The following is a 22,344-nucleotide window of genomic DNA, read 5'->3' on the forward strand; positions in this document are numbered from 1 at the left end:
TCTTCTTTATTAGATTTCATATCAAAATAAAACTTGGTGAATATGTTTTTTATGGTATTATGAACATAATAAGATGAAAAGTGAAAAATCGCGAATTATCCCTTTAACTTCAAAAAAGGATAACTGCAAAATGGAATAATTGTACCATGTACAGACGTGCACATTGCTGCATCACTTGCTTGTGATGGCTGCTTAGAACAGTTTCACTCAAATGCATCTGACTAAATCATGCTTCCATAAACAACATACAGGATTTGTAGAAACTGACATTGTAAATTAAAAATTAAAAAATTGTATGTAATATATATTGCAATGTTCAAATAAAATTTTTAAGTTTTATTTTGCATTAATGTAACACTAACGCAATGTAACCATAGACTCAATTATTATTGTTATACTTGTCAATTAATCGGTTCCTTACCCAACACTGCATGCCGGCAATTAGTCTCCAATGTAACAATAATTATTTTATTATTATTACATTTCCATGTAACCCTAGCCAGTGCCATTAATCAATTGGTTCCCAAGTTATCAATTGCTCTCTTCATTAATTGCCAATTTATTACTACTATGAATACTATTTTCAAATTGGATGCAACTAGCAATGCTAGTGAATGGTAAAAGGTGACCACAGGGTCTCCATGTTCATTACTAATGATAATAACTTTTTGTACTTTTTTTCCTTAATATTTATGATTTTATTTCTTGTGCTTTGTTATATTTGAATTGATTCTATGTGTATATCATAGTCTGCACCAAAAACTTTTACATCAACTAGTCTCGAAACTATCAAAACTTTCCCCTTAGTAATGACATTATAAAATTTTGTATATTTACTAGTCTGGTGCAGACTGATATCACGCATATTGTTACCATGTAAAGTGTTTATTTTATGGCTTATGAAATTTTTTGTTTGATTATTTAGTTGGATTGCCTCAATTGACCATTTTATGATACATGTTGAATCAATCATCAGAACATTACTAAGTACTAAGGGAAATAACTGGTAATTTTCTGGAAGATCTGTTACATATATGATATTTTATTGTAAAATGGTTATAAAATCACATTCTTGTCATATTTTAGTTAGTGACAGTTGTTCAGAAAATAGAGCTGAAGATAGAAGTGGTACCAATCTTTGTCGGCTCATTCGAGAAGAAAATCTGTAAGTGATATGTGATAGACTTCTATATAACATGGTATGATATGTACTTGTATTCCACTCATAACTTGAAAGAGGAAAAGAGAATCAGATGACTCTGTAACTTATTCCACAAATAATTTCCAAACAAATAAAGAAAATCTGTAATCTATCCCACAGAGAACTTCAATGAAAACATTTCAAATTTAATGCATTTCTTAATTAAAATTGAACAGTTACAGTACATTCAAAAGGAACATGGCATCAGTGGAAAGAAAATCAGTGTAATGTCACATGACACTTTCTTATACTGATAGGTTCTAAAGCTCTAAATAGAAGTTCTCTGGTGCAAACTTATAAACATTTACTTAATAATATATATTCAGCTGTAGTAAGCTGGTATATAGTACACTGGTACAAATGTATATAGTGGTACTACATGTACTATAAACTATGGTTTTCTTACAGAATAATTGGATCTGTATCAGTTAGAGAAATTGTATCTGATGATGCTGATAAAATAAAGGTAAGTTTTAAATATAACATTGTATATAAAAGAAAATCATATGATACTTAGTTTGTTTTGGTTTATGCAAAATGTTTCTGTAAAAACCTCTGTCAGGTATGCCAAAGACCATTATTTGGTGACAGCAACTGATAAAATGTTAAGACGCATCAAAACTCAAAACAGTTTTAAAACAGACCTAATTAGAACACCTAATATTGTCCATGGCTATTTTTGAAAGAAGAAGTTACAACCTAAGTTTTAGCACTCAGAATAAAAAAAAATTAGCTGTAAATGGAACAACACAAATATAATTAACATGCTCAAAGCAAAACAAAACCATACAAAAAAAGAGAGTGTAAAATAAAATCAATAAACTGTAAAATGCCAGAATTGTAACTATATATGTATATTTATCTACTTCATGTTATAGAAATAGATGTAGTCTTACATTTGAATTTTGTTTTAAAGTATGTTTTTGGAATATTATTTGCAGAGCAAACTTATGGAATGGTCTGATGTTAAAAAGTTGAATCTGATTTTGACAACTGGTGGAACAGGATTTTCTCAAAGGGATGTCACTCCTGAGGTATAGATTTTTACTCAATGTTAAGTTTCCTTTTAGCTCATACCTATACCTTCATGCTAATACCCACTGTTTACTGTATGGAACAATTTGTTTACATTTGAATTGTCACCTGTGTTTACATATGTTTAATCAGTTTTATTCTTCTTTTTACTTTTTATTTGTTTGTTTGTCCACGATAATTACCAAAGAATACTATCACTACTGCTACTAATGTTAGTCCTTTCTTATTTCAAGAACTTTACTGACTAGAATTGAGTTTAATATACAGATTTAATTATACAAGTTTATTTTTGATTTCATGAGTTTTTCTCCCCCTAACAATTGAATATTACTTTTTTTTTTGATCCTATAATGGTATGATGTTGTCGTCTGCGTCGTTGTCGTCGCCCGAAGACACATTGGTTTACGGACAATTTCTTTAGTTACAGTAAATGGATCTCTATGAAATTTTTTGAGAAGGTTCAATACCACAAAAGGAAAGTTAGGATTGATTTTGGGGATAATGGTCCCAACCGTCGTAGAATTAGGGGCCCAAAACAAGCATTTTCTAGTTTCAGGACAATAACTTGTGTATAAGTATTTTGATTGCTCTGAAATTGTTACACAATGTTAAATACCACAAGCAGAAGGTTGGGATTCATTTTCGGGGTTATTTGGCCAACAGTTTAGGACTTGAGGGCCAAAAAGGGCCCACAAAGAAGCATTTTTCTAGTTTCAAGAGAATAACTTGTGTGTAAGTGTCTGGATCTCTCTGACAATGTACCACCAGGTTCCATATAACAAAGGGAAATAATAATTGAAAGGCTTGGATTCAGTTTTGGGGTTATTGCTCCAAAGGGGGTTTCAAAAATTTGGGGAGGGGGTCCAATTTTTTAAGGGATTCATTTAAATATCAAAATATTTCAAATTTCAAATTTTAAATTTTTGAAAAGTTTCAAGAAAGAATCTTCAATTGCACAGTATTGCGCAATAGATGTAGAAGATCTTTGAACACATTTGTTTTACGTTAGAAACCAATATTATGTAAAAAATTTGATCACAATCCAAATTCAGACAGTATCAAGATTGAATATTGTGTTTAAATTTTCCCAAACTGTTCAAGATACGATTGCTGCGGTCGTATCAGACTGCGCTCAGCAAATCATTTTTTTATTTGTATCCTGCTCTTTCCAGTCATAGTGTGGATTGTAATACCATAAGGGAATAAAACAAAAAAAATTAAATGTCACTTTTTTTTATACTAAGTTGTTTTTAGGTTTTAAAAGGTAGGATGTATGAACATTATATTTCATTTTATATGTTCTATGTCACTAACTACACTTTCGATTGACACTATCTGTCAATACCTGTTAAAACAGGTATGTTGATTTAATATTTTAATATGTAAAGATTTTTACTTACAGGCAACTAAAGCCATTCTTGAGAAGGAAGCTATTGGTATTACTATTGCCATGATAACACAATCTTTACAAGTTACAAAACTTGCCATGCTCTCAAGGTATAGTTTGAGACTACCATTACTTATCATTTACTAGTGATTTGCTTATAGCATGTATAGATACTGTGGAATCGTTATTGTTTATTGAATACCAATTTTCGTGGTTTTCCTGGGTACAAGTAAACCACAAATTAAAAAAAAAAAAGAATGTTTTATTTGCATAGGTCACTCATATATATGTTACAGTAAATAGGTGAAATAAGAATTACATGTAATTCTAAAATTTAGGAATTACAGGTAATTCCCGATGCACTTAGTTAATACAAGTAATTCCTTAAACGGCCCAGTTATTACCAGTAATTACTAAATTTAAAATGAATTTTTACACCTATTTACTGACTGCTAAAACAACCATAACTTTTGATCACCTGACCATAATACAACATTGTTTTAGCTGTGTAATACTAACTAGAAGATCAGTTAGTACTCTTAAAATTTTGAATGTATAAAAAATATCTTGAATAAATATGGACTTTCAAATATTTGGTTGAATCAGAGTAACTTTAGTTTTAATCCAAAATGGTTTAAGTTGAGCATTATACAGATAATTTTTGACCAACTTCAGCAGACATGGAAATAAGAAATGGAAAATTCTCCCAAAGCATTATGTCTTAACTTTTTAAAGAACTCTTTGAATTTGAAGAATATTTAGACTTATTACCTTATAAAGATAAGATAAAGTTATGTAGGTTAAGAACTGGAATGAACTGTTATGTGCATTAGCTTCGAGATATATAAAAAAAATATCTTTTTCTTTTTTGTTAAATCATTTTATATAAAAATGATATAGTAAAATTATAATTCACTGTTAGCAGCCATTCTGGTTTTATTTTGTTAAATTAGCTGAGAAACAAGGTTGATGAGTTGTGCACTTGCAAGTGAATATTTGGACCTCATTGAATACATATTCATGTGACCTTCAAATCAACCACTAGCTGGAGATGGGTTATCGATGTATTAAGCTATTAAAATTGTAAGGGTTTTGCAGAACAAATAGTCCCGGCTACTTTTGCTGTTAATCGCAGGCTCAACAAAAATGAGGAAAAAATATTAAAATTTTTCTCTAGATACTATCTTTTGACTAGTACTGTAAGAAGCTTCATTCAAAATTGGGTAAAAATCCAGGATGGTTTATAAAATCTAATGTTTTATAAACTTTAACTACAGAGTGTATGTAATGTTAACTGGGAAAAAACTAGTCCATTTATAAGTAATATACGAAAAAAAGGATTTTTTTTTTCAAACTTTACTTTTGGGTATTATTTTATGAACATTTAGCTTCTGTCCAAGTTTGGTAGAAATCCAGGATATTTGGAGAAAATGTTTTTTTAAAGTTTTGAACCACAGTGCATGATGGAGATTTTAGTTTGATTTTGGATAGATATCATTGTCTTGCATACATATATTTACGGAGTTTCAAAACCTATAAAACAACCATTTTCCAGTTTCAATTCACAAACACTAAAGAGTATGCACTTTGGATGTGCATTATATTCCTACATCCTTAAGTTAGCGCCCTTAACATCCCTACCCCTTTACTTTCTTATTTGGTATCTTGAATTATGTTTTTAATTTTAAAACAAAAACATCAAGTTAGTAAATAGCTGTAAAAATGACAAAAAAAATCAGTGATTACCAGTAATCACTGAAACAACTAGTAAATACATGTAATTACTAAATTGGCTAGTAATTACAGGTATTTACTGAAGTGTTTAGTAATTACGTGTAATTCCTAATTTCACCTATTTACTGTAACATATATATACCACATATCTGGCTGCCTTCTATTTTTATGTTGATTTTTTTCCTTGAAAATAATTTAAATTTGAAAATTTTATGCTTTGTTCTCTTCTATAAATTTTGGAAAACTGGATTTCTTTCTATAATATTGATTTTCAGATAAAGATTTTTCACATTTTGTTTATGTCTTAAACATCTCAAAAGCCTAGAATAAAAAATAAATATTGTATGATTGTAAAAGGCAGCCATGTTTATTTTCATAATGAGAGTCACAAAATTTGGTCCTTATAATAATCATTGTCTGGAGCAGTCATTATTATTTATCCAACAGACAGAAATACAGAATATGAAATCTGAAATGGACAAATCTTGACAAAAAAAAGGAAAGATTTTTTTCACACTTGAAGAAAATAAAATATAGCTATATTAAGCATTTAAAATGTATTATATTGATAACTCATGTAATCATTACTGTGAAGTCATATTAATATTGAAGGTTTATTTTTCAATATTTTATCAAAATTAATACTGAACTACTTTCAGACTTGTATGTGGTAGTCGAGGTCAGAGTCTTATTATTAATCTTCCTGGAAGTGTTAAAGGTTCAGAGGTAAGTATTGGACTTATAAATGTTTTCAATTGTGTTCTGATCTTTACCTTTTCCTTGGAGAATTTCATAGCAGGCGAGACTAAGAAGTATCTTTTCATCATCTTAATTGTCAGCACTTAATGTTAAGTTTTCATATTAGGTCAATTTTAAAATAAACACTATTTGTACATTCTCTTATTTGGTATTTATTGTTGCCTTATCATACATGTATCTCTGTTGTGTGCAGTATATGAGGCACCATCTTTCAGTCTTAAGTTGATTTTAGAATTAAATTTTCTAACAAGTTGTTTCTAAAGAAATATTTGATATGTATAAATAGGTACATGTTCTGTTTTTGCTCTGGCATATATTCACTTTAGTTCATATCAGATAAGTGAACTTTACTGCAGTAATAATCGTTTCATTTTCAAAGTTTAATTAGGAAGGAAATTATGCATGACCTTACCTTTAGTGCAAATGTGTAGATATAAAGTTAATTTACATTTCATTCATAAAAAAAAAATTCACAAGACTTTTTTTTTCATGCTGAAAATGGCAAGGCATTTTTACACCATATATAGCTTCTTTTTCCCCCAAATGATTCCATTATCAAATGAAAGCACCCAGCCTTTCTTATGTTTTTTCACTCTTTTCTGCATGTATCGTCAATATGCCATGATTGTAGGCACCTTTATTCACATATTTCTATACTTTTACTTCCAGGAATGTTTTAGATTTGCACTCCCTGGAATAACACATGCAGTTGACCTACTTAAAGACAATTCTTCAAAAATCCAACAAACCCATTCTCATCTGCAGAGTGAAGGTGTTCATCAGGACACAAAACAGTTAAAGGTAGGTTATATTGAAGTTTATTGTTATTTTCAGAGATCTAAGGTACATGTACAGGAACTCCATTTTCATCTGATCATGCCCATATTTTGACTTCAAATTGGTGACTTTATTTCTGTTTTCCTCTCACTATTTCTGTCATAAAATTTGAAAAATGATTTGACATGCCATTTGAAAATCTACAGAAAAATATGAAGTAATGGAATCTGCTTTTACATTCCTACCATAAGCTGATGAGGGCATTTATTTTCACCCTTGTCTGTCTGACATCACAAAACCAAGCAGTAATTTGTGACTATGTCTGGGTAGTTAATTTTTATACCCCCTGCAAAAAAATTTGGTGTTATATAGGAATCACCATGTCTGCCTGTATGTCCATCTGTCCTGCTTTGTGTCTATCGCATAACTTTTGTATCATCGAACATAGGTTTATCAAAGTTGGTATGCAGATGCATCATTGGATGGGGTGTGTCATATATAAAAGCACTCTGACCCTGACTTTGACCTCTATTAAGTAAGGTTTTGTACAATTCATGTCTGGTTCACTATTTTGTTACATTAAAACTTAGAAAAACCAAACTTGGTGTGCATTTGCATCTTGGGATAATTGTGTGTTGTATGCCTACCTGGTAAGTCAGGTCACTCTAACCTTGACTCTGACCTTTGACCCCTATGGTAGTAGAACATTGTTATAGATTTGTGACCTGCAGTGCACATAACTTTTATATGTAGAAATAAGTTTTTACAAGGATGCAACATTGGAAGGGACTGAGTTATATATCAAAGTTAGGTCAAGAGAGTTAGGTTACTCTTGACCTTTGACATAGTTTTAGTTAAAATGAAACCAGCAAAAGTTATCTCAAATACAAGATCCACAAAAATGCCACTTAATTACAAACTCCTGACTTTGGAATAACACATGTAGAATGTGGTAAGTTAAACATGTGCATGATCCCTTAACACCAACCTAACCTTAGACAGTGGTCTAATAGCACACCATGAGAATGTGTTATCTTGTATATTGACTTCATGTTTGTTCTCTTGTATGCTCACTTCTATATATTCACTATATTTTTGGCTTTTTAAGAGCCTTAATGCCCTTCTCCTTTAAAGGTTCTTAAATAGTTTACTAACTTCAACTAAATCTTTTCAATTTAACAGAATGCTAGGAACCTCTAATCACAACAAATCTTTCGTGTTTGAGCCTTATGTCGATTTTGTTAAAAATGTAAATGTTAGGTTTGTATTGAATCAGCTGAGATTGCCTAATTTGAAATTTTTTACAAAATAAAAAAGAAGATGTGGTATGATTGCCAATGAGACAACTGTCCACAAGAGACAAAAATGACACAGACATTAACAACTATAGGTCACCGTATGGCCTTTAACAATGAGCAAAGCCCATACCATATATTCAGATATAAAAGGCCCCAATAAGACAATGTAAAACAATTCAAATGAGAAAACTAACTACCTTATTTATATAAAAACAAATATATAACACATAAACAAACGACAACCACTGAATTACAGGCTCCTGACTTGGGACAGGCACATACTTAAATAATGTGGCAGGGTTAATATAAAAAAGAAGATGTGGTATGATTGCCAATGAGACAACTATCCACAAAAGACCAAAATGACACAGACATTAACAACTATAGGTCACCGTACGGCCTACAACAATGAGCAAAGCCCATACCGGATAGTCAGCAATAATAGGCCCCGATAAGACAATGTAAAACAAATCAAACGAGAAAACTTACTGTCCTATTTATGTAAAAAAATGAACGAAAAAAACAAATATGTAACACATAAACTAACGACAACCACTGAATTACAGGCTCCTGACTTGGGACAGGCACATACATAAATAATGTGGCGGGTTAAACATGTTAGTGGGATCCCAACCCTCCCCCTAACCTGGGACAGTTGTATAACAGTACAATATAAGAACGAACTATAAAAATCAGTTGAAAAAGGCTTAACTCATCAGATGGGCAAAAATACAAGATGACGTGGTCGGGTACTTATACATCCTGACACAAAAAGACACAATAAACAGATCTGAGAGTACTCACAGTTATCTGACAGCTAGTTCAAAGCCACTAACAACTAATAAAAAAATCATGCATCTAAGACTAAACTATCAGACCGTACACATCCAACATCCAATGGATTTAGTGTAAAGACATCATAAACAGCCAGAGAAAAGCATGATCTTGTGCAATGCCAAGTTACAGGTATCGACAGATTGTAGATCCATGAATATGTATATGTATATAACATACCAGTAATATTTAGTGAGCTTTTAATTTACTGATAAAAAAATCAATATTTATACCAATAAAAACAATATTTAATGATCTTATTACAATGTTGAAAAGGTACCTAACCTTTTAGAATAAGTTTATTTAAAGGAGCGACAAGTTTACATGGATCATTTCTAAATTTTCGGGCACGGTTAAAAACATTTCCGTAAAAATGAGGATGTGCTATCCCGTTTGAAATAAGTTTTCTACAGGTACAACTAAACTTCAAAACCAAATCTTTATATCTATGGAAAAATTTAGTAAAGGTTTTAAGTAATTTATGGTAAAGACAGCGTGTTAGCGGGGTCCCAACCCTCCCCCTAACCTCGGACAGTGGTATAACAGTACAACATAAGAACGAACTATAAAAATCAGTTGAAAAAGGCTTAACTCATCAGATGGACAAAAATACAAGATGACGTGGCCAGGTACTTGTACATCCCGACAATAAAAGACACTAGGAACAGATCTGAGAGTACTCGCAGTTATCTGACTGCTAGTTTAAAGCCACTAACAACTAATAAAACAAATCATGCATCTAAGACTAAACTATCAATCCGTACACATCCAAAATCCAATGGATTTAGTGTAAAGACGTCATAAACAGCCAGAGAAAAACATGACCTTGTGCAATGCCAAATTACAGGAAAGCAAGTTCAATTTGAATTTGACCAGTTCCATAATTAAAACCCTCAATTCATGTGAAAAATAGAACTTGGCTATGCTTCAACATCACCTTTTGAAATATAAGAACTACTAAGCAAAGGTTTAGTTTGAGTTTTGCCTCACTTTACTCACTTGAGTCTAATGGTCTTTTTTAATATTGAAAAAAAGATTGATTTGAAATTTTTTATCTTAATGTTAGTATAATTCTACCAAATATATTTTATATTATGACAGTCTAGGAACTTACAAATATAGGTCAAATTCAAAGTTAACACATGTCACATTTGTTCAAGAGGTGCATTCTTATGTATGTGGACAAAAGAATTGTTGTATATATATGCTCAACAAAATCATTTAATATGTTAACACATTGTTTGGATGCACTTAACACACAATTTTGTTTAGGACACACTGTACATGAAAAATTGTCAAAGCAGAAGGTATAACGACACCCTTTTTGGCTTTTGATTTCAAATGTACAAAAGAAATAACATTAACATTACCAATGAAATATTATCATTTCCAACATATTATTTTAAAAATTTTTAGGAATATAAAATTTGAAATTTGTCTTGCATTTTTTGCTAGACCATGAGACTCTCCCATTGGATTTTAATATGAGAAACAGCCTTAATCAAACCGTGTTGATGTTCCAGACCATATGAGTATTTTGACCGTACGCGTACCGTCTGGACGGTATGCATACTTTTTCAAAATACTCATACGGTCTGACTGATATTAGGAAGTTGGTCAAGTTTATTAGATACAAATGCATATAACATCAACAAAACTTAACTCTCAAATTGATATAAAAAAGTTCAATGGTAATTGAAATAAAAACTTTATATTTTAATATTTCAAAAATTTAAGATAATTAAATCTGTTAATCTCTTGTATTTAGGCTGTCGATCAGTAATACATTAATTGAATTATGATCATTGAAATCATAGATATCGTAAATATATATAAACATAATGTGGATGGACAATTGTTTTAGAATATTTAGCAACTTTACAAAAAAATGCAATTGCAAAGGAAAATGCATGAACTGCAAACATGTAAATGTAAAAAATATAACGTTACTTGTGGTAGCAAGTGTCACCTTGGGCGAGAGTGCCAAAATAGGATTCAGATATACAATTAAACAAATATCTAATTTCAATTGTTCGTTTGTTCATTTTATCAGTCTACTAGTTATTGTAATAATAACAATTTGTAAAACTAAAAATAAAGATTGTGATAAATGTTTGTTTAAATTTAATCCATATGATCCAATAACATGTATGGTCAGCTCGTACTGGACCATACGCGTATACTCATACGGTCCGACCGTACCTGTATGGTCGGACCATACGCGTACGGTCCAAATACTCATATGGTCTGGAACATAGATGTAAATAAATACTTTTTTTATACCCCTACTGCAAAGCTAACTGATACACATTTTGTATATATCTGTGATGATTTTTTCAGGATACCATATGATATTAATTTCCTGAAAATTTGAATACCCTGAAGAGCCCTTAGTGAATCTGCTTCTCAAAGTAAAAAAATCTCAATTTTCATACAAAGATTTTCTGTGAAATTTGAGTACTTTATGAATGTTTCTTTGTTATATGCATTTGTTTACACTAAAAAAAAAAGAGCATGGGTATAAATATCTCTTTTGCCGAATGTGTGAGACCTTCATGGGTAGTCCAGGTCATTAATCACCTCTAATAAAGTAAGGAGCAATAGATCACACTACATCTTTTAATGTAAAATGTATCTCAGCACTGGATATGTCATGACGTATTCATTTAATAGCAATGATCATCATAGTTTTGATAGGATTGATTGATTTGACAATTATTTTTTTTTAATTCTAGGGACCAAGTTATAAATTTTATTGTACCTCACAGCTTTGTTTCTGAGATTACTGTAAAAATAACCAATCATTCATTGATTTTTGAATTTAGTGCATTTCAGAATGATGATTTTACTAGATATGTACAAATTTGAAGTTTGATCAAAACTATGAGAATGTATCAACATAATTTTTTTCACAATGGAAGGTGTCATCTTATACTTTGATTTAGTTTACTAGAGTTATCTCACCTTTTTAGCTCACCTAGCCGAAAGGCCAAGTGAGCTTTTCTCATCACTTGACGTCCGGCGTCCGTCGTCGTCGTCCGTCGTTGTCGTCGTCCGTTGTCGTCGTCGTCCGTTGTCGTCCTGCGTTAACTTTTACAAAAATCTTCATCTCTGAAACTACTGGGCCAAATTTAACCAAACTTGGCCACAATCATCATTGGGGTATCTAGTTTAAAAAATGTGTCCGGTGCCCCGCCCAACCAACCAAGATGGCCGTCATAGCTAAAAATAGAACATAGGGGTAAAATGCAGTTTTTGGCTTATAACTCAAAAACCAAAACATTTAGAGCAAATCTGACAGGAAGTAAAATTGTTGATCAGGTCACGATCTATTTACCCTGGAATTTTCAGATGAATTGAATAATTGGTTGTTAGGTTGCTGCCCCTGAATTGGTAATTTTGAGGAAATTTTGCTGTTTTTTTGTTATTATCTTGAATGTTATTACAGATAGAGATAAACTGTAAACAGCAATAATGTACAGCAAAGTAAGAACTAAAAATAAGTCAGTATGACCAAAATAGTCAATTGACCCCCTAAGGAGTTATTGCCCTTCATAGTCAATTTTTTACAATTTTCTTAAAATATGAAGATTTTCAATAACATTTTCCACAGAAAGTACTGTTATAGATAGAGATAATTGTAAGCAGCAAGAATGTTTAGTAAAGTAAGATCTACAAACACATCACCATCACCAAAACACAATTTTGTCATGAATCCATCTGTGTCCATTGTTTAATATTCACATAGACCAAGGTGAGCGACATAGGCTCTTTAGAGCCTCTAGTTTTTTAATATCATTAAATTTTTTTATAAGTGAAAAATTGAAAATAAGACAAGACAAATAGATCATGACACTGTCCATCATCTGACACACAATATATTCATATTACTGTGGGTGTTTACTCAACGGTCATATTAGAATCATTTATGGATACCATAATGTAAGGTTTTACTCATTGTTCATAAGGCTGTACAATGACCTATGTTGTTTACATCCATTTACATTTACCGACTGAACAATCACCCACTGCTGATCTTTTTGTACGAGCAGTTTAATGAAGTCCCCACTAATGAACTTTGATCAGGTAATTTTTCAAAAGCCAATAATTGACTGAGAATGATGAAGCACATGTCATTTGAATTTTGATGGATTAAGAATTGTTAAATGATTTGTAAAAGAGAAAAAGATAATGGTGTAAATAGTCATGTATAATTTATATCAACCTTTAAGCTAAGAACAATCAAACCCCTACTATATAACAATTATAAAATTTGCTTCAGATAGCCCATGTAATTGAGGAGGTAAAGTTAATGTTTCTTAGTTCAGTTATTGTTGTTATTGTTGAAATGATTTACTAATGTTAATAGTTGCTTCATGTTGAGTTTTAAGTTAGAATGTTAAGCTGTTGCCCATACTTGACATTTAATTTTGCCTATTGACATTTTCTAGATTAAGGCATGGTTGACATTTTTTGTTGTTGTTCGTAATGGAAAGAATAAAACTTAAAATTTTCTTTCAGCAAAGGGGTAATTGCAGGTTGTCAGTACAGATCAATAAGATATTGATCTTATTAGAAAAAAATCATAGGAATTGATTTTTGGAAAAAAGTCTAAAAGTACAAAATTTAGTTAGGCTTCATTCAATATTAAACTATTTATAATACAGCTTTTATTCAGATCACGTAATAAGTAAAATAACAAAAGTACAAAACTCCAAGGAAAATTTAAAAAGGAAAGTCCCCGATCAAATGGCTAAATCAAAAGCTCAAACACATCAGATGAAGGGATGACAACTGAAATATTTCTTACTTGTAAAGTAGAGCTTTGAGGAATAGAACACACATAACTAGAAACCAATTTAAGATTGTTTTATTGCCTGTGTAAGTTCTATGCTTCTGAGCAATTGCTGAAGAAATTTTATCGTGTCACAAGGTGTTTGAAAAATGAAATTTCTACTGTAAACAATGATGTTGATTGATAAATGTCAGTCATACCTACTTGACTCTCGAGACCTTGCTTTATAGCTGTTAATGTGTACATCAGACTCATTGTCTGCCACCTTCACAATTAGGAGATATTAATGTGAATCTAATGTTGAACGATGCTACATATTACTTAATTAAATATCTATCATCACTTATTGTTCTCCTGATCTTCCTCCTATTTACATTTAATCCCTTATTTTTAGTTGCTGACTTGTAAAGATATAAAAATCACAATTCATCATTTAACCTTGTTGTCATCTTCATTATAACACTTTTTTCTCTGCTTTTTGTTCTAATCTATAGCTAGGTCGTTCAAATAAGCCCTATAATAAATCCTGAATAAACCCTTATGCTTTTATTGCAGTTATTTCAAAAGTTTTCAATTTATTAACTTATATCCATTGCTTGATCAAGAGAAACATATCTATCACATTATTATGCTTCAGTTTTGATGTTAATTATCAGTCCAGAAGTCTACAATAAATCTGTATGCTCTGTCAACAATAGTAAGGGGTATAATGCTTTCTGGTCTTTGGGTCCGTTTTTGGTGAATCTGTGATAAAAATGTGTATATGCATGTTATATTATGTAATAGCCAGTAACATAGTCAGTATCGTATTAGAGCTAGTATTTGAAGAAGACACTATTAAGACTATTTCATCAAGAAATCTACCAGCTTAATAGAAAAAATTATATACTTATGTCCACCTCCATGTCTCAATGAGAGACCAAATTTGATTTGAAATTATGAACACAGCTCTTACAATCATGCCACTCCTGATTTTTTAACACTTTGATTTGTATTGCTGGAGGGCATTATAAATTTGCAACATGCAAACTTAAAAATTAAAAAGATACCTGGTAAATGAATTCTTTAAAATTTAATTTCTGTGTTAAGTGGACTGTTAACAAAAGACTTTTTTGTTAAGTGGACGGTTAACACAAGGCTATTTTGTTAAGCGAATTGTTAACACAAGGCTATTTAAGGTTTTAATGACTTGTAGTCCTCTAGTCTAATAACTGTGCATACTGCAAAGTGAACTCTGAATCACATGAACAGACTGTTCCACTGGTCTGAAGTTGAGTCTCCTAGTCTTGGACCATCTTCTTCATCCAAGGTTTATGATAAAATCCCCTCCTCTCTGGATAGCAAAGTTTGCCTTGGACTAGAACATCTCAGTTTGAACTTTGACCCCTAAACTGAGTTTGATTACACTTGGGTAAATACCATTTAATGAACCTAGACAGTTTTGATTGTTGTAAAAGAGAGGGTAAAGAATGAAACTGAAAAATAAAAATCAAACCAAGAAGTCTCCTGTTAGCGTCTTATTTAAATGGTATTTCACTATTAAATTAATTTCTAATTTAATCAGGAAAAGCGACATTTGGACATTGCCAGCAGTGTCTTACAGAAATACTCAAAACAATTTCCTAAACCAAGGAAGAAAAAGTCAAAACATCAGAGAAAGTTTATTGGAGTAATGGTAAGGCACAGCTTGAAGGAAAATGAGAGATTTCAAGCAAATTTTGATGACTACAATGGTAACACAGCTGAACAACTTATTGTTGAACAACCCATTATTGAACAAAACACTGTTGAGCAAACTTACACTGAGGAAGAGCAGGGTATGAATTCTCAGATATATGAGGCAGTGAAAATTTCATCACCTCCAAAAACGAACTTTGAAAAGGAAAATTCTTTAGATTTTGTAAACACAGAGTCATTAGACCTACCTGAAATTGAAAATATACCTAGCGTTGAAGAAGCTGAAATACAGTTGATACAAAAAATGTACTGTGATCAAGTCAATAAGCAAAGTGGATTTTCAGGTTCTTCTGTCAATTCTGCTGATATATCAAACCAAAGTGAACAAAATCAACATTTAGTTTTAAATGGATTAGTGATGGATATTAATAATATGAATCAAACATCTAATATGGAATCAAATGAATCAGTAGTTAGTCATTTGAATCAGTTATCCAATCAGATTGTTTTGGATGAATCAGGGAATGTTAGTAATGTGAATCAGCCTTCTTCAAACCTCACCATTTTAAATGAATCAGTAATTGGCAGTAATATTTTGACATCATCATCTAATCAGATTATATTGAATGAATCAGTTATTGATGGCAACAATATGAATCATCTGTCGACCAATCAAAACATTTTGAATGATTCAATAGTTATCCATGATGCACAAGGGGTTCCATCAATAGAAATCCAACAGAAGCACTTATCATGGAGCAATGGAATTGAAAGTATGGGTAATTCCGATAGTATATTGTATATTGATGAGATATTAGATGAAAATGTCAATGATATAGATAATAATGCAGATGAAAATAGTAATGACGATTTAGTGATTCAAGAATCTGTTGGTGTTCAGGCTGATTTAAGTGACAGTAATGAAATGGTTCATTATTCTGAATCAGAAGATGAAAACCCTGTTAAGAAAGATATTAGTATTTATGACATGGATTCAGATTCATTAACAGACAAAATTACTCTTCCAAAGTCATACAGGAAAATGGGAGAATTTAAAACCAAGTCTGTTCCATCAAGGCCTTTTAGTTCATTTAGCACAGTACAAAAACAACAGGGTGCATTTAAAAGAAATGAACCGCATGGTATTATTAAAACAAGTGAACAAGATGGTGTTTTCAAAAAGCCATTGAATAATACAAAACTATCAAAACGAAAGGGTTGTGTTGAAACAGTTAAATGTGAAGTGGGAAAAGGTATTCATAAATTTTTTGCTAAACATCATAAAATTAGAGGGATTTACTTAAACAAAGGAAAGAGACATGTTAAAAAGGATCTTGTTGTATTAAAAAGGCAGGATTCAGCTGTAGACCAGGGTAGCTGGAAAAGAGGAAATTTTATACATGATCGAAATAGATTGGACGATTATTTTGAGTTGACTGAAGAAGGACAAAGAAAAAGAACACTGTTAGATAAAAAGATGATAAGAGATGAATATGTTGTGAACTGGTACTTATTTTGTCCGGGTCACGGAAACTGTAAACGGAACTGTGGTGGTTATGGCAAATGTGTCCAAGGTATGTACCAAATATCTATATTTGAGAAGTAATATCTAGAACCCAATATTTGTTAAAGACTTAGTTTGTTGTAATTTCTAGTGACACTACTTCCTTTTTGATGATATGTAAAAAAAAAAATTTTGTCAAACACCTCTTTAGTACTCTGAGGTTGCCTGAACAGAATGACTGCATTTCTGCTCTGAGGCTTAGAATGATTCAAAAATATTTTTTTTCTAGTCAGTGTTTAAGGAGAAAACTAGCTGTGCACCTGATCTGATTATTAGCCGAATTTCTTGTACCTCGTGCATTCAATGATTTGCATGAGAGCAGTTAGATAGATAGACACACACAAAAAAATTAAAAAGGAAAAAAAACCCTTTGAGCAGTATTGTGTGGTTTGTGACAGGTGTTGTTCAGTTCGTGACAGATTGGGATAAGACATTTATGTTGCATGCAAGACAAAAAAGAGTTATCTATCTTTGAATGTTTCATCTTATCATGAGTTTTTTTTTCTTCTTGAAAGAAGTATGAAATTGTTTTAAAAACTTAAGTATCAAGAATCTGATACAAAAAGTGAAGACATTCAGAGGTAAGTATACCAGTCTCTGATGATGATTGTCAAGTTGTGAGTGTCAGTTTTGTCATCGATGACTGGAAATCATGCCATTCTGTTCATATAACTCTTCTTTTGTATCTTTTTCACAGGATTTTACGAGTTATTTTCCTACTGATGCTACAGTTCGTCTTGTGCAGTGTTTTTCTAAATATGTTCAGTCATTTTTACTGTTCAGCAAAATACAAAACTTTGAAATTTTACACAGAAACTACCATTTTCACTTAAAAGTAATGAAAATGTTTGTAATGACTGTTTTTGAATATAAACAATGAGAGTCCAATTACGATTATGAAAAAATCCCACTATCATTAGATCCTAACCACTAATCTTACTTTACTAAGCTATTGTAAAATTCTCCATATGTTCATCATAGGAGGCTATCTATATGGTTCATAAAGCATTTTGTAAAGAGCAAGTAAAACGTTATGGAGAAGACGGAACTAAGTTGAAAAACTTGTGTCTAATTAATCCATTTGTTTTGAACAATAAAATATGTTTAAACTAAGTAAAAAGTAAAATCACAAAAATACTGAACTCAGAGGAAAATCTAATTGGAAAGTCCATAATCACATGGCAAAATCAAATGACAAAACACATCAATATTGAATGGACAAGAACTGTCATATTCCTGACTTGGTACAGGCATTTTCAAATGTAGAAAATGGTGGATTAAACCTGGTTCTATAGCGCTAAACCTCTCACTTTGTTGAGTCTCATCAAATTCCGTTATATTTACAATGATGCATGAACTTAAAACAGACATAATAAATAAAATAGTTAAAATATGGGTACAGCAGTCATCATTGTGTTATAATTTAAAAGGAACAATTTAACAGAACACAAAAACATCTATCTGCAAACACATTCATTGATTCGCGTGTCTGACGTCAGAAAATTTTATAGGTCACATATTTTTGTTGTTCAATATTTATACAAACAATTTAAAAATTTCACATGGGCAATATTAGCATACAGGGTTAAAAGATCAAAAGTATGTAAGAATAAATTTCTTATATATAGACCGAGATTTTAAATAGTCCAAAAGTTCTATAGAATTTATAAGAATCCACAAATAGTTCATACTTTTCACAAAATATATTTTTGCAATTTTAAATATTTTTGATGTAAAATCTTAGGCACTGATGCTGATATCAAAATTTAGAGCTGATAATACTAGGTGAAGAAAGGAAAACTTTATGTCTTAATCTATAAAACAAAATTTCCCTTGTCTTATGTTACCAAGCAAAGTTGTCCTATAAAGTGTTTTAAGGTTTAGTTTTATGTACTATTCACAAGTCATGAAAGTGTTAAGCTTTGTGTGATTTAGAGCTTCACATTCAGCATGGCAGTTGTATGTTGCTAAAGATAGTTTGGTGACCTTCAGTTGTGTTTCTTTATTGATTTGTTTGGTGGTACCCCATAGTCACATCTTTTAATCATATCAATGTTTTATGAAGTCAATTTAGTGATAAGCTGGTTCTCACATAAAAAGATAATATTATATGTGCTTGCTAATTTTCCCAATAAAGTGATCTTTATTTTACTTTCATCTTGTCATGATCATATAAAAATTATGTTCATATTTCATTGAAATAAACTCATTGAATAATATGATACTGATGTATTTTTGCAAAAAAAAAATAAATAAATTGTCAGTTGTAATCAATAAAATTTAGATGAATCGAGTATCATTATTTAGTTTCAATACTCTGTTATAGCAAACAATACTATAGGCTAAAAAACATGTTAACATCACATAAATGAAATTTTTGGTATTCTACTTTAAAATTTATAGACACCATGGTTAACATGGTTAATGACTTTAAATCAATATGTAAAAAAGTTAGTATTTTTAAAACATGATAAACGATTTGATGGACGATTGTCTATAGAAATTTTGACTTAAGAATTTTGTTTTTTAGGGGACAAAGCAGTCTCCTTGTAGAGCATATTTCTTTAACCTTATCTTGTTCCTGTGTATTGAAATGAGTTTGTTTCTTTTAAATTTTGTTTAATCTTTCCTCATGGTCTGTACTTGCAAAAGTTGTTTTATTCAAGATATTGGTCTTTGAAGATTATAATTTTTTGACGGGATACCTACACTGTAGAAGAACATTTTGGTACTTGGTCAAGAAAACCAACCAAAAGCAGAAAAATCAAGTTTACATATCAATACAATTTGGGGAAAAATTTACCGTTATATGTTTTTTATTCACAACAATAACATCAGAAAACAGTTACTTTTCCAACAAAATTGCACTGATAGTAGCTTTTTTAGTTATTCTTTCTTGACCAAGTACCAGAATGTCTTCTAATCATACAACAAATTTGTTGAACATTTGAATTTGTGGTTTCCATGTACCAACAAAATCCCAGAAAATTGATAACTAACGAATAATAATGAATCCACATTACTCATAAGTTGAAAGTCTGTAATAGGAAAATTATGTGTCTATTCAAACAAGAAAACTAACAATTCCTAAACAAAAAAATAACAAAGGAGTAGGTTCAGTAAGACCTCTTTTTGGCCCCACAATTAAGCAGTTTTGCAAAATTGTGAAAATGTAATCTTTTAGCTATTTTTTGGAAAGTAGAATGCTTCTGCTACATAAATATGTGCTGTTTTTGACAATACAATGCACATATATCGTGTACTAGCATCATAAAGTCATGCTAAACTACTGAAATCTTCACAATTATAGCATTTTAGTTAAATTTTAGACGGTTTCTGTCTTAAATGAAAGTGGCCGCATTTCGTGTTCATTCATAATATTGAAATGTAAGTTGTATATGATGATAATACATAACATATGTAAAGGTTGAGGATGAACACGGATGCGGCCACTTTCATTTTTGACGAAAACCAACTGAAAAGCGACGTTTTTTGGCATATTTGATAGATTTTTCATATTTAAGCTTCTATCGGAGCGTTTTTAATGACTGAATCAGTTAAAATCTTTAGCATAAACTAATCGAATCAATTAAAATAGACACTTAAGTGTTTAAAAAGTGTCCTAAATATCTCGTTAGATGAAACTGAAATTTGGGGCCAAAATCGGCCCTTACCGGACCTACTCCTTTGTTAGACAGCAACTAACCACTATGCCTTACTGTGTTATATGTTATGATCACTATTTTAAAAGTACTATTTTATGATGCTGTAGTTTTCTATAGTTTTCTAACAATATAATTGTACAAAAATATTTATTATCTTAATTTTTTCAAGACAAGAAACTTCCATTACCAATGTTTAAGCAACAACTTATCAAAGAAGAAAATTAGTAAATTAGGTTTATTTGTTTAACATTAAAATAGAATTATGTAGTTGATTTAGCAGGCTTTATAAATTTAGTGAATGCACCAGTTACAGGATAAATTCTCAAAGTATTAGAGCAAAAGATCATGCTTCCACCACATGGCTTATTTCTTCAGTTATCAACATAAAATTTAGTAGTTTCTGACTGTATCATTTTAAACTGTTTATTTTATTTTTTTTAAGCTATAATAAAGATTATATACATATGCATCTTTGAACAATAAAAGATTCATGAAATGCATAACATATAGCATATTGGAAAATACCTCTGATGTTTTAAATACTCTGTGTCAAATTTAATCAACTTTGCAGAATCTTTAGAAATGTTCAGCTTCTATCTTCTTTTCTAGTAATCTAAAAATTACGCTGAAGAACAAGAAAATATTAGTAATATCAGATTAAAACGTAATTCGTAAGATTAAGTTAATTATACAAGCCCTAGAGTAAACGGATAACATTGCACATATTGATTCTTTTGCCGTTTAGAATTCCTTAGATACTGAAAAGTTCTGACAATTTTAAAAGGGGATGAATTCATAATCTCTGTAGATCTAATAAAGTATTTCATGATCAATTGACTTTAGCAAATTTAAGTAAATTATCTTAAAATGTCACTTCATAACAGTGCTATGTTTGTCGTATATTTTCTGCTATGGTAGCAATGTATTTTTGTTCTGATTGGGAATTTAATATTCAGATTTTGAAAGGCTACATTAATTTGTGGTGTATGTGGAACCTGTAGAGATATAACCAGATTGTCTTTGTAACACCAAAAAATGAAATGGTATGAAGTGGTATGGGGTTAGTTTCTTCCAAATTAAATATATTGCAAGGAATGTCATGTGATACAATGTATACCAATCACAGATCATTTGTTCAATACTCCAAATGAGGAACAAAATCAGTATTTGTTTTTTTTTAAATTTAATTTGCTTACTATTTTAATTGCCAGATAAATTATTTATAAAAAAACCCCAACATAAGATGCTGATTTTTTGTTTCTTCAGAAACAATTTGAAAGTAAAATGAAATAAAGCCTTGATGACCAATCCCAGTTTGAAAAACAATGTTGGATGCATATAATTGCCATTTCCTACATTCTAATATAATTACTGTAACAAAAGCTTATGGCGCATTTGCATTTCTCTTTAAAGGTATTATTTTTATTCACCATCCTTAGTTTGCCCCCTGTGTTCTATTTTGAGCCATGGCAGCCATGTTTGTTGATTGATAAAAAATTAGGATAGTCATTTCATAAACTATATTCCTAAAGGAACATTTAAAGTGTAGAAGTATTAGGCACAGTAGTTTCAGAGGAGAAGATTTTTAAATGTTAGCAAACATGATGAACAAATTGTT

General features: G+C 30.8%; 1 protein-coding gene across 4 annotated transcripts in view; it reads left to right on the forward strand.

Annotated features, from left to right (window-relative positions):
- Nucleotides 1-22,344, forward strand: part of LOC139517031 (gephyrin-like) — a 124,047-nt gene that overhangs the window by 3,716 nt on the left and 97,987 nt on the right. For 2 of the 4 annotated variants that reach the window (XM_071307618.1, XM_071307617.1), the window contains exons 2-8: nt 1,087-1,165; nt 1,610-1,667; nt 2,143-2,235; nt 3,639-3,733; nt 6,017-6,083; nt 6,786-6,917; nt 15,385-17,071. In XM_071307618.1, coding sequence (XP_071163719.1) covers nt 1,087-1,165; nt 1,610-1,667; nt 2,143-2,235; nt 3,639-3,733; nt 6,017-6,083; nt 6,786-6,917; nt 15,385-17,071 — 2,211 coding nt within the window. Of the gene's footprint in view, nt 1-1,086; nt 1,166-1,609; nt 1,668-2,142; nt 2,236-3,638; nt 3,734-6,016; nt 6,084-6,785; nt 6,918-13,307; nt 13,329-15,384; nt 17,072-22,344 lie in introns of all 4 variants that reach the window. The other 2 variants (XM_071307619.1, XM_071307620.1) reach the window with 2 other exon arrangements.

The sequence above is a fragment of the Mytilus edulis genome, chromosome 3, assembly GCF_963676685.1.
Source record: "Mytilus edulis chromosome 3, xbMytEdul2.2, whole genome shotgun sequence".
NCBI lineage: Eukaryota > Metazoa > Mollusca > Bivalvia > Mytilida > Mytilidae > Mytilus > Mytilus edulis.